Below are 13537 nucleotides of genomic sequence, written 5' to 3'. Positions count from 1 at the left end.
GGAGGTGGACACAGGATCATATTATTGTGTTCCAGGTATGCAAATGAAGGCAGCAAAAGTGCATCTTAAAAACATTGATATATCCCTCTAGTTATGAGAAAGGGGGGGGTATTAAAAAAGAGTCGTGGTTGGTTCACTCTGTCATTAAGCGATTTTGAGAGCTCAGTAACTCCACTAAAGTGAGAGCACATGATCAGAAGGTCTCTAAGCTTCCTTTTGGCATAGAGTCTTGTAATCTCTGCGTGGCACACAGGGTTGCTTGGCTGGAGCTGAGGAACAGGGCTGTGTCCTAGAGCCCCACCTCCATTGCATTTATCTGGCGACTGGGGTGATCGGCCTTGTGCTTGTGCCCGGACCTAAGAAGGCAGCAGATGAGGCAGCCATGCAGCCATTTGACCACTGAGGCCAACCAGTGAGGCACCCGATTTAGATCAAATCTTGTCTCAACTTTACTCAGCCCTCTTATGTCACCTTCTGTGGTGCACACTTCCCAGTTTGCTCCCCAGTGGGAAGTAAGAACTGCAGTGTGGGGGTGGGGGTGGGGGCGAACCAAAAGCTCTGAGACTTGTCTGTGGCCTGTTCCTAAGAGAGTACAGATTGTCAGAGGCAGATGGAACCTAGGGTTTGCTCCCCTGTGGTCAGGTGTGACCTTGGATAAATGTCTTTCCCTCGCCTGGTCTCAATTTCCCCTTTACTACAATGAGGGAATGGGACTAAATGACCTTTCAGCATCTGTCCTAATAGGCTGAGATTTCCCTCCTTTCCTTCCCTTGGGCTAGTAGGCACTCCTTTGGGAGAGGGCGGGGCTGGATCATCTCCCTGCTCAGAATTAGACTGGTAGCCACAGGTAGAGGGCAAGTGGTTTTGTGCGGGCCACCTGGGCCTTTCTTATTTTCAAGAATAAGATGAATATGGAGGGTTGCACAGCGTGGGGCTCTGGCTGATGTACAGCCAGGCTCTCAAATTCAGGCTTCGCTTCTTGTTCCCTTCTTCAATGGCCGAGGCACCTCTTCTCCCCCATCTTCCCCTCCACACTGGCCAACTCCAGGGCAAACAATGGTAGGACCTCGGGAGGGACTGTATTTAATACTGAAAACCAGTCTGTGGGTCATGAAGAGAAGAGATTGTGGATATGACATGGTAAGAGGGAAAATCGAGGTCCAGAATGAAGCCGTACACCGGCCCCAGCCAGGTAAATTACATATAAACATCATTTAAGAGACAATGTGGTGGGGTGCCGAGTTTGCATAATGACCTTGAAAGCTTAGATAAAGTCATTAACCTTTTTGAGTTTGGATTCTCACCAGAAAAATTGAATAGAAATTTATTTCTACGTAATTTCTATAATAATGGAAAGCGGTACCTCACTGAAAAAATGTGAGGCTTAAAATATACACATAAAGTCTCTAATATTGACTTATTCAAGTACTAGTTTTCGTCTCGAACGACCTCTCCTTTCCCTTCCACCACACGTTTTTCCCCCTCTCGTCCCATCCCCCCTCTCGTCCTCCTTCCACCTGACCCCCTCCAGTCGCGCAGGCGCCCTGCGCGTCGCTGAGTCAGGCTGCGGGGAGAGCTCAGGCAGGCCTGGCCGGGGCGGAGCTTGCGCCTGCGCAGTGCGCAGCTTTGGGGCGGGGCAGGTTTATAGCCGCTGAGGATCAGCTGACGCTCCGCATTGCAGACTGCGGAGTCGGGCGTCGTCATGTACTCTCTCTTCCTCCTGGCCAGCTGCCTGGGCGCGGGTAAGCCCTGAGACCACCCCCAATCCCCCCAGTCTGGGGAAGGGGTTCCCCGCAGAACGCTGCCCACCCGTTCTGGAGCGGACCTTCTCAGGCCTCGGCCCTCCTCTATTGGGGTTGACGAGGGGCGCTCACTGCGCAGGCGCTTGCGCAGCGCAGATAGCTGCGGGGCGGCGGAGGGGCTTTGGGAGGCGGCTGGCAGACCGGTCTCCTAGAAGCCCCCGGGCCCGCCACTAAGGGCCGGGGCGAGTGGGCTAGGCGGGCAGGACGGGAGAAGTAGTATCTCCCTCGGGGTTCGAGTTGGTGTCGCCGCGGCCTCCCCCCAGCTCTGGGAGTGGGCCTGGAGGGTGACCCCTCTTGCACCTGTGCTATGCTTGGGCTGGGTGCACGTGATCGAGATGGCCTGGAGCCTCATCCATTGGGACACACTTAGGTCCTTGGCCTCAAGCTGCCCCAGTTTTAAAGAATGTTGAGGTTGCAGGAAGCACATAAGTATGTCATCTATGTAGATGTTTATCTTTACATAGATCTTTTATTCTTGATCCTACGTCTTGAATCACATGATAAGGGGGTTTGTGCGGATGATTTTGCAATGAAATTCACATTTCACCTCCTTTAAAATGTCTGGCACAGCCGCTGGCCCTTTTTCGCAGTGGCCTTTATTTTGGGGGAAAATAGAAGTACGTGAGAAGCTGTGCACAGGAATATTCTTACACTTGTTTGTTGCCCTTAAATAGTACTGATGGTTATTAAAATCATTGCAGGCTATTAAGGCAATGCTTGGGGACCAGCCGCATGGCCTTCTGGAATTAGAAGGAACCCTTCCGCCCTCCCCATGTTACTGTGACCTTTATTCCTCCAAACTCGTGCTCATTTAAATCCTAGTAAAGGGAAATGAGAGGTTGAGTACTTATCAGACTTTTATAGTTTGATAGTTGTGGAGCCAGATTTTAGTTTATATACGGAGAGGATCCCAAGTCTGGGTTTTTTCAGGTAATACAGCTGAAAGGAAAGGAAATACACTGAAAGGTAATAAACCCGACCTTTAGGGCCAACCTCAATTTCTGTTTCTAGTTAACTGTAATCAGGAGCTTTCTTCCATTCTATCATGCAACTGTTACGATTTCGATAAACTAATAAAATGGATGACAGAGTTGATGGAAAACCGAAGAAATAAGATACTTACAGATGAAATAAATTGAAGATATTTTTCTTCTGGTAGCTTTCAGCACCTCCCAGGAATGTGTCTTAACCTTAAACCACGCTCTTAAACTTGTTTTACTTGTAGGTTGTGAAAGATGATCTGCTTATAAAGAAAGATACTTGATTTTGTAGTCACTGAAGGAAATATATTTCTCTCTGGGGTTGATCCTATTTGCTATTCCATCATCTGTGTAATAAACTAATACTAGTCTCTAAATTTTCTGCACTGATTGAGAACAATTTTTTGTTCAGTATCACAGTTCCTATTGGCAGTGAGTCACTCTTCACAAGACCTTTGTGAGTTCTGAATCATTCAAATCACTAGAAAGGGACTTGTTTCTTTTGAAGTGTAAAAGCCTCCTTTGGTATACTTGGGAGTATGGTTAACCAGAATAGTTAGTTAACCAAGAGACCCTCTTCCCTGAACACTTGAGTAAATGGGACCATGTTACAATTCTAGGATTTTTTCTAACCTTGCTGCCCGGCCTTTAGGATTATCCCAAGGTTATGAGTTTCTAATGATACTGAGTTTGTTAATGAAGGTGTGTGGTGACTACAGCCATCCTCTGCTGAGAGGTGCTTCGAACTTGCCATTCCAGCATGGCACTACGTAGTGCAGTGGCATCCCGTACTTTTAATGATGACCTGGTGATGGAGACCCTTGCTTTTGAGATTTTCAGACTCATCCAGTGGTCCTTCCTTTTCCCCCACCTGATAAAGAAAGTAAAGTAATGGTGTACCGAGAGAATTGGAGAGCATCTAATCTAACCTCTTGGTAAGGAATGAGGACACTGATGCGCCCCCAGAGCTGACTCTCCCAAATCATAGGCTGTGTACTGGGGAGGTCAGGATCAGAACCCAGGACTCCTGACAGTGCTTGCTCTTTCTGTAGCCTCTCATCAATTCTTACCTTTTACAAACTTACTGGGTTGTAATTTGCATACCAGAAACATGCACATTGTGAGGTGTAGAACTTGATTGGTTACCACCGAGCGAACATAACCACCTTAAGCAGCCCTCAAGGTCAAGGGATAGAGAGCATCAGATCCCCTGTACCTCACCCATTCACTGCCTTGTCTCACTTGCTCCAAAGGAAACCACTCTGTTAGCTTCCAGCACCATAGATGTAAAAAATAACTGTTTTTGAACTTTTTACAAATGGAGCCATGGTAAGGCATACTGTTGGGTGACTCCTGTGGTGGACAAAGACAGGGCCAGTGTTAATGAGGTGATGTGTGTAAAGCACGTGGCATGGTGCCTGAGGTGTGGTATGTGCTCAGTGAAACCTAGGTGCCTTGTTACTGTCACTTGGGTGGTGGCTAACCGTGTGAATGGTGTTTGCCCAACACTGAGGAAGGTAGGCTCTCGGGGGATGTTAGAAGGTATTTATAGGGGCGCCTGGGTGGCGCAGTCGGCTAAGCGTCCGACTTCAGCCAGGTCACGATCTCGCGGTCCGTGAGTTCGAGCCCCGCGTCGGGCTCTGGGCTGATGGCTCAGAGCCTGGAGCCTGTTTCCGATTCTGTGTCTCCCTCTCTCTCTGCCCCTCCCCCGTTCATGCTCTGTCTCTCTGTGTCCCAAAAATAAATAAACGTTGAAAAAAAAAAAAAAAGAAAAAAAAAGGTATTTATATATATGTGTGTATATATATATATGTATATGTATGTGTATGTAGATGTATGTATAAAATGCATATATATGTATGTATGTATATGTATATATAAAAATGCGTATACACACATATGTATATATGTATTATACATGTATATATGTGTATAAAATGCATATATATGTATATGTGTATTATATATGTATTTATATGTATTTTATGTGTGTGTGTGTGTGTATATATATATATATATATAAATCCATTTGGAAGCTCATATTTATGATGATTCAAGACATGAGTTTGTGGTGTAGCCTGCTGAATATCAACACAACTTCAGTTCTCACCTGACAGGAATTTTGGATAAATCTGATTTCTCAATTTTCAATCAATAATCAGTTTTATTCTGAAAATATTAATGTTATTCATGAAAGGTTTATTTGTATTAACCAGTCAAGGATTTGTTAACTTATGTGTGTGTGTGTGTGTGTGTGTATATATATATATATATATATATATATATATATATATATATAAATCCATTTGGAAGCTCATATTTATGATGATTCAAGACATGAGTTTGTGGTGTAGCCTGCTGAATATCAACACAACTTCAGTTCTCACCTGACAGGAATTTTGGATAAATCTGACTTCTCAATTTTCAATCAATAATCAGTTTTATTCTGAAAATATTAATGTTATTCATGAAAGGTTTATTTGTATTAACCAGTCAAGGATTTGTTAACTGCTTTACTTGCATTTGACAAGCCACATCCAGTATATTCTACAAGTTGGATTGAGTGATTGCATTTGACAAGCCACATCCAATATATTCTACAAGTTGGATTGGGTGGTCTGGATTTTTCTAGATCAGGGGAGGGGAACTTGTTCCTCCATTTTCTTGGTTTGTGAAACTGGAATGGCCAGACTGGGGCTTGACTAGACGGGGAGGAGGGAGGGCGGACAGGGGGCTGCTGCCTGGGGAAAGCACCTGATAGAGGCGTGGGAAGCTCTCTAAGCCAAGACCGTGTCACTTGGGCAAGTGTGTGCCAAGCTTTTGGAAACGGTTTTCTAGCATGGGCATTCCAGATAGCTGGAAGCCTTGCTCTCTGGCTCTTATTTGGTTCTGCCATGAGAAAGGAAGGTCTAGATTCTCTTTAAATCAACAGAAAATACGAATTATGTTACCCTGCCTTTTTTTTTTTTTCTAAATAATTTTAAAATAATGGTGAAAAAGACAGTGATTGGGATGAAGAATTTGGCTGTTGCAGAAGTACTAGTTTGCTTTGCTTTTTGTTTTGTTCCATGAAATTCCAGAAAATAACCAGAATTATGTCTTTGGGTAATAGTTTGTGTACTGCTAAATAATCTGTAAATTCCATGTTTTCTTTTGGAATTTGTAATTATAATGGGACTGAGATGATACCATGGAAAATAATTTTATCACATCACTGACAGCTGTACGACCTTGGTCAAGTTTCTTACACAGTGGTGCTTCCTCATCTGCAAGATAGGGTTACTGATCATTCTGATCTAATAAGGTTGCCGTGACGCTTTAGGACTTCACTCTGGAAGGATGTAGGTAGTACATACTGTAAGGTTGGCTGCTATACCACGAATAAAAACCATATCATGTTTGTCAGTGTTCTTGTACCTGCACAGGCAACTCTCCTCTGCCCTTGATTTTGTGATATCCCCTGGCTTCTTTCATTTCAGAGAATGTTTTAAATTGAATAAAACAATTAAATTGACTTATAAATATGTGTGCTGTATGTAATTACTGGGTCAGGAAAACAAACGAGGGTATAGGCAGTCAGCAGTTAAGAGGGGGTGGAAGTCTATATGCTAGTTAGCTAGACTTGGTGTGTAGCTAGATCAGCCTTTATCAGCAGTCTAGCAGATCAGGGCCTGGTTTTGGTAATCCGAGTATTCATAATCTAGGCCCGTTGTTACTAACCATCGTACCTGTTTTAAGTTCTCTCCTCTGGTTTCCATGTCCATACGTGGGGGTGAACAGTTTAGATGATAGCTGCACATAGTGAATAAGTCCAGCAGTGAAAAAATGAAGGGTAAAAAGTCCGTTTCCGTCCCACCAGTGTCCCCCAGACCTTTCCCAGAGACAGCTTGGTACTAGCTCCTTTAGGAGCCTTCCAGAGCAGCATATAATTGTGTGGGGTTCCCCCTTCTCGTTTTTTTTTTTTTTTTAACACAAATGTAAAAAAAAATTTTATTTTATTTTTTTTATAACACAAGTATGTAATAAACATGTTACACTGGCTTGGTCTTTTTCACATGTGGAACATTGTAGACATCCAGAAAAGTGGGAGAATAATTAGAATGAACACCCATGTGTGCAATACTTGGTTAAGAAACAGGGCCTAACAAATCCCTCCTCCCTTTGTAAATCACCTTCTTGGGCTTGGTGTTTATCGTTCCCCTGTTGTAGGTCTTTATCCTCTCATACATGTAAGTATGACTGGTATGTATTGGGTATTTTAAACATTGTACAAATACTGCATATATTCTTGGGTTATTTATTTTTTGGCTAGTGAGCTTCATTCATGTTGATAATGTGTGGTTCTTTTCACTACAGTATAGTATTTCATTTACGTCATGTATACTCTATTGCTAGACATTTAGATTATTTCTAATTTTTTCTCTTAAACTGCTTCTGTAAGTGTTCTTGTGCACATGAACAGGCATTTTTCTAGAGGATACACCTAGGAGCAGAATTCCTGAGTTGTGGACTGTACATATTTTACTTTAGGAATTGTCGAACTCCTCTCACATATTTTGGCAATTTATATTCCCATGGTATAAGCAATTTTACTTGCATCAGTAACATTTGATACTGTCGGAGTTTAAACTTTGCCAGTTTTATAAAAGAGTGATTAGGTTTGCATTTTCATGCTAGTATGGATAGACCTGTCTTTTAAATTTCAGAATAATTAGAGATTTATGGAAAAATTAAAAAGATAGTGTGATGAGTTCCTATCTACTCTTCACCCAGCTTCCCCTATTGTTAACATCTTACGTATCCACTATACCTTTGTCACAAGTAAGGAGTGAACATTGGGACAGTGTCATTAACTACACTGCAAACTTCATGTAGCCGTTAGCAATGTTCCCACTAATCTCAGAATCAAATCCAGGGTACCAAACTGCAGTTAGTTTTCATGTCTTAATCTCTTCCTTCCTCCCAGCTGTTTAAAAAATAGTTACAGAGGGTTTCATTGTATGTATGTGCCAATTTATTTTTTTATTTTTGTTTTAGAGAGCAAGAGAGAACATGCGAGTGGGGCAGAGGGGCAGAAAGAGGGAGAATCCCAAGCAGGCTTCACACACAGCAGGGTGCCCAATGTGGTTGGGATCATGACCTAGAGCGGAAATCGGGAGGTGGATGCTCAACTGACTGAGCCACTTAGGCGCCCCTATATGAGTCAATTTAGTTAACCTCGTTGATGAACATCTTTGTTTCTGAAAAAGTGAGATGAATCCTAATAACATTTCCAAATTTTAAAATTGAATCTTGGCCATATTTGGGCAGATGCTGCTTTTGAAAAGAAATTATTTGCATTAATGGAAATCTCATAAATAAGATGGAAGGAGATACTCTAGAAAATTCTTCTGGCTAGTCTTTGTGATGTCACTTATTACGGTAAAAAAAAAAAAATTCTTCAGCAGTGGTAATGGGGTGCTCTCCTGCAAGTGTAGGCATTGGTACCAGAGGGTCCTGGGGCTTCCTGTCTCTCATGGGTTAAAACTTAATTTGTCTTGCAGGCTTGCACGTCACCCTGTCTTTGGCCACCTTTCAGGGCTCTTCTCCCTCTTCTGTCAGGTCAAGGCTGCTCTCCAGCCTCTGGTGCCTTACCGTTGCTTAGAACCTTTGCATTTTGGGTTCCACCTGTCTGGAACATTTTCCTCCCGAGACAATCCATGTGGATTCCTCCCTCCACTTAGTTGTCTGCTCATTTGTTGGCTCGTCAGAATTCCTCACTGCGCTGTCTGCATGGCCATGCTGTCCTGCTCTAGTCTTGTTCTTCTTTTGACTTGGCTTCATTTTTCTTCATAGCATTCCCCAGCACCGGGCATTCTATGGTATGTATATCTGTCGTCTTGATCACTTGCCGCGTCTGCAGCATGTTTGAGTGTGCTCAGCCCATAGTAGGTGCTTAGCGCTGCTAAGTGGCGGTGTGGGGTGCGGCCGAGTAGACTTCAGCTCAGGAGGCGCTGGTAGGTTAATGGTGTCAAGTCTTTATCACGATTAAAAAAAGTCTTTTATTTACTGAAAGTAGTTTTAGAATTGGTGTCTAGGGGTTGACAGATCAGTGACTTTGAGCTCAAGTGAAATGTTGACCATTGTAATAGTTTATGTCCAGATTAGGGGGACCCTCAAACCTGTTAGGATATTGCGTGGCGGGTAGGGACATAGGAACCTAACGACTTACATACCCTGTGGTTAACAGAACTTAGATAATCCTGTGGTGGCTGTGATTTGAGGTAAATCTGAAAAGGGAACCAGCCATAATTTGAGAAGTTCTTTCCCCTGCTCTGGGTTCCAGATATAGGTTGTTGTAAGTGGTGGCTCTCAAGCTTTTGGTCTCCGCATCCCTGTATACTTGTGAGTTATTGACGGACCCCAAAGAGCTTTTGTTGATGTGAGCTGCAGCTTTCAATATTACTGTCTTACAAATTAAGCTGGCAATTTAAAAAAATAATCCTTTAGAAATGATAAACCCATTAACCCGTGTTAATATAATTTTCATGAAAAATAACTTTTCTTAAACACAAATATATTTAGTGAGAGAATGGCTTGTTCTACATTTTTGCAGTGTTTTTTTTAAACACCTGACAGGATTCTGTGCTGCCTCTGCATTCAGTCTGCCGCCGTGTCACATGCTCTACGCCTCCGGAAAGACTCCACTGCGCATTTGGGAACGAATGAGTAAAAAAGGCAACTAACACCCTGGTATTATTACTGTTAGGAGATTTTGACCTCACAGACCCCCTGAGGAAATCTCTGGGACCCTCAGGGTTCTCTGGACCATGCTTTGAGAACTACTGGTAATAGTTGATTTGCAGGAACTACAGGCATCATAGCTAATACGGAGGGTTTATTGTGTACCCAGTACTTTTTAAAGTGCTTTTTGCCTAACACTGATTTAATCCTCACAACAGACCTGTGAGGTAAGAGCAACGAAATCAGAATGCTAGGGCATTCTACCATTCTGTTCTTATCTGTGCCATGGACTTAAGTTTAGGTTTCGGCCCTTCAGATGAAAGGCTGAAGGGTGGTATTCCTATAAAGTATTAACTAAGGTAAGTCAGAGTTACATTTATAGCTGACACGCACGTATCTGCGATTTTTTAGTTGATCGTGTGGGACAAGCCCGGAACACTGAGTTTCCTTATTAGTGGGGCTCGCGTGAAATCTTTTTTAGCATATTACCGTCTTCTACGGGTGTGGAGAGACCACCCAGCCTGTCAGCAGGGCTGAGGTAGAGCCCATGCCGGCTTCTGGCTGACTGAATCGACTCCTCTGCACACCTGGGCCGGGTCTAGAGCCGTGTAGATGTGCCGCTGACCTCCGCCTGTACCCGTTCACCTGACCGGACCCTAGGCAGTCCTCCCAGGGGCTCATTTCTTCACGGTCCACTTGTGTCAGCATCTTATCTAAGGTGATTTACTTTCATCTCTGATCATCAGCTGATTGACGCTTTGGAAGAAGAGCTTTGCTAGCAGTTTGTTGGATTGGAGTGCTCTTGAATGAACTAGATAGGAATTTCCCTTCCCAAAATTAATTATGCCACTTGTATCACTCTTGTGTAATCTAAGAGGATTGCGTTCTTGTCCCTCGGGGTCTCAGTTATCACTGCACAAGCTAATTTACCCGAGGACTCTATTGCCTTCTCCATGGAGATCAGTTTTTTTGCCCTGGAATGATCTCACTTACGAGAAGAGTGAAGGAACAAAAAGAGGGAAAAACTCAGGAGGGAGAGGAGAAGCAGGGAAGAAAGAACCTTGTCTTACATAACAGGAATAATATTATTGGGGCCAGAGGTGATGGGGTGTCAGCCAGGCGACCTTGAGACCTTTATTGCCACGGATTTCTTTTTGTGATAAGAGGAATATTTGGGCCTTCTTCAGATCAAGGCAGGTTGCCCCTGAGCATATGCTCTTCTGAGTGATAAAATGGGCAGTGTTTTTTATTCTTCTCGTCAGAATGTTTCCAAAAGCAGGATCCTGCAAAGAAGAGACAAGTGCTCTTTGCCATAGAAGGTATTTGTGACGCCAGCCTTTTGCTGGAGTAGTCAGTGTTAAGTGCGTTGCTTTATGTCCTGCTCTTAGGGGATCTAAGTGCGTGAATTCTTCTGGGAAATGTTTGAATGGAGGGAACCTGCGGTAGATGCTGGCCCTCCCGGGGTTAGCCTTTCTTGGTTTCCTAGCAGCCTGCCTGTTGCCATGGTGTTAAATTAGCCAGGCAGCAGATCCATTGCCCTGTGGAATGTATGCACTGATTGTTGGTGCTGGGAAGCTGCTTGTATTTTCTGTTATCCTTTTTTTGGGCAACTAGACTCCAAACAGCATTTAGCATATGCTACTTAAGATATTTACAAGGAAAAACGATGGCTAAAATAATAAGGCTGATTGTTTTAACACATAGAGCTTATAAAATACACCTTTTAGGAAAGGTCGTCCCGTTCTTTCTGAGAATGTTTTTGAAAATCTTTGGTAATTACATTGTGTATGTGGGCTTTTAAATATCCTCAGTGGAGGTAAGCCTTATAAAAGACTTGTTATTTGGGGACTATTCTGGTGAATGAAATAGATTAAGCTGGTATTTAGTTAGGCTTAGGTTTGACTGCAGACCACAGAGAGCTAGAATAATAGTGGCTTAAATATGATAGAACTGTCCCTGTCCTTCCACAGGAAGTTCAGGAGCCAGGAGCCAGGCAGTGTTGTGGTTCTACTTCCAGAAGAACTCAGACTTAGTCCCTTTCTTAATGTCCATCATGAGTGCTAAAGATCCAGCCATCCCACTTGCCTTTAAAGATGTGATACCTCTACTAACATCTCATTAGCCAGAATGTGGTTTCAGGTCCAGACCCTGCCGCCAGGGAGACTGGGAAATGTAGTTTTTAAATCTTGGCAGGCATGTCTATAGATGTTAGCTGGTTCTCTGGAAGGAGTGGGGAATGGACATAAGGAGTAATTTGTGGTCTTGTAACCAAACCCAAGTTCATCTGTTGCATATGCAACAGAGCCAATCACTGAGACCTCAGGTGTGCAGCAAGGGAGGGCTTTATTTGAGAGCCAGCCAGCCAAGGAGATGGGAGTGCAGGCCTCAAATCCGCCTCTCTGAAGGGGCAGAGAACAAGTTTTTTTTTTTTTTTTTTTTTTTTTTATAATTATAGGGGTTGAGATTACATATATATTGATGAAAAGAGGGGGGTGGAACTCATGACTATTGATGAGGAAAGATGGAGCATGTGCATTGAGCAAACATACATGAAACTATTGTTCATGTTCATTTTAGGGTGGAGACAAAATAGGGCAAAGTTGGAGTCCTGACATCAGGAGGTCCTTTTAGGACAAGGAGAGGGGCTATGTGCATGCTCCAAGAGCCCGGATAAACTGGATGAGGTCTTGGGCTCCTTATCACTGGTAGGGAATGCAGGGCTTGCTTGTTCATTGGCTGGAACCTTACCAGTGACCTTCAGCTCAGGCCTCTGCAGGGATAGCTAGTGGATTTGTTAGTGGGGTTTGAAAAAGAAACAACAGCTGATTTGGGAGCAACAGGGCTTTGAAAAACCAGCTTTAAACTTCCTGATAGTTTGAGTCTCATTAACCCTGTGGAATATAGTTTCAGTTTCTGCCACATTGGGCAGTAATTGTTCCCTGAAACTGGTGGTTTAGCTTTTTTTCTGCCTTTGAAGGTAACCTGGGAGAAAATTATACCACAATATAAAAATTAGAACATGAATGCCTTCTTTTTTTTTTTTCAACGTTTATTTATTTTGGGGACAGAGAGAGACAGAGCATGAACGGGGGAGGGGCAGAGAGAGAGGGAGACACAGAATCGGAAACAGGCTCCAGGCTCCGAGCCATCAGCCCAGAGCCTGACGCGGGGCTCGAACTCACGGACTGCGAGATCGCGACCTGGCTGAAGTCGGACGCTTAGCCGACTGCGCCACCCAGGCGCCCCCGAACGTGAATGCCTTCTGTTGGTGGCTCTTTCCCTCAAGTCCACTATCATTAATGGTTAGGTACAATTAACTGAGCTTCGTAGGAACCAGGCACTCTCGGTCCTTTCTCTACTTTCTCATTGATTTTCACAGAATTCCTGAGAAAGGGGTGCTCTTTTTTCCCTCATATTTTGGAGATTGTGGTGAAAGTACTTGTCCAGGTCTTGGCTTTTAGTAGACACCACCGCTGAGGGCAGTGATTATGATGTCTTATTGCCTCCTCACCCTTCCAGAAAAGTACAGTCTTTAAGGGTGCTTTTGTTTTCTTTTTTTTTACATTTTTAATTTTTTTTAATCTTTATTTTTGAGAAAGAGTGCGAGCAGGGGAGGGGCAGAGAGAGGGGGAGACACAGAATCTGAAGCAGGCTCCAGGCTCCGAGCTGTCAGCACAGAGCCCGACGCGGGGCTTGAACTCATGAAACGTGAGTTCATGACCTGAGCCGAAATCGGACGCTCAACCCACTGGGCACCTCTTATTCTTGTTCATGCAAAACTTCTTTTTTAGCACATACGTAGGTAGTATCAACTCCTGGGCTGCTTATAGTGGAGCCTGTTTTACTCTTTGTGACTAACCAACAGCTTCTGAGGTTTGGGGATACAACTCTTTAGGTCTTCGAGCTGCCAGTTAATTACTTGATGAGTTGCAGAGGAAACAGACCAGCCTGGATTCTACTATTTGTGGGAGCAACCATTTGGGGTGAGGTAGTGGATCCGAGATCCTACTGTCGCTACTATAGGTGATGTTG

General features: G+C 43.7%; 1 protein-coding gene across 3 annotated transcripts in view; it reads left to right on the top strand.

The window, feature by feature from the left end:
* The first annotated feature begins 1584 nt into the window (after window positions 1-1584).
* The window catches only part of PSAP (prosaposin), a 33982-nt gene continuing 22029 nt past the window's right edge, over window positions 1585-13537 (top strand). For all 3 annotated transcript variants that reach the window (XM_003994031.5, XM_006937852.4, XM_003994032.5), the window contains exon 1: window positions 1585-1742. In XM_003994031.5, coding sequence (XP_003994080.1) covers window positions 1703-1742 — 40 coding nt within the window. In that variant the 5' untranslated portion in view covers window positions 1585-1702. The remainder of the gene's footprint in view (window positions 1743-13537) is intronic.

The sequence above is a fragment of the Felis catus genome, chromosome D2 (genome assembly GCF_018350175.1).
Source record: "Felis catus isolate Fca126 chromosome D2, F.catus_Fca126_mat1.0, whole genome shotgun sequence".
NCBI lineage: Eukaryota > Metazoa > Chordata > Mammalia > Carnivora > Felidae > Felis > Felis catus.
Note: the sequence above shows the minus strand (reverse complement) of the source record. Positions and strands in the feature narration are given on the sequence as shown.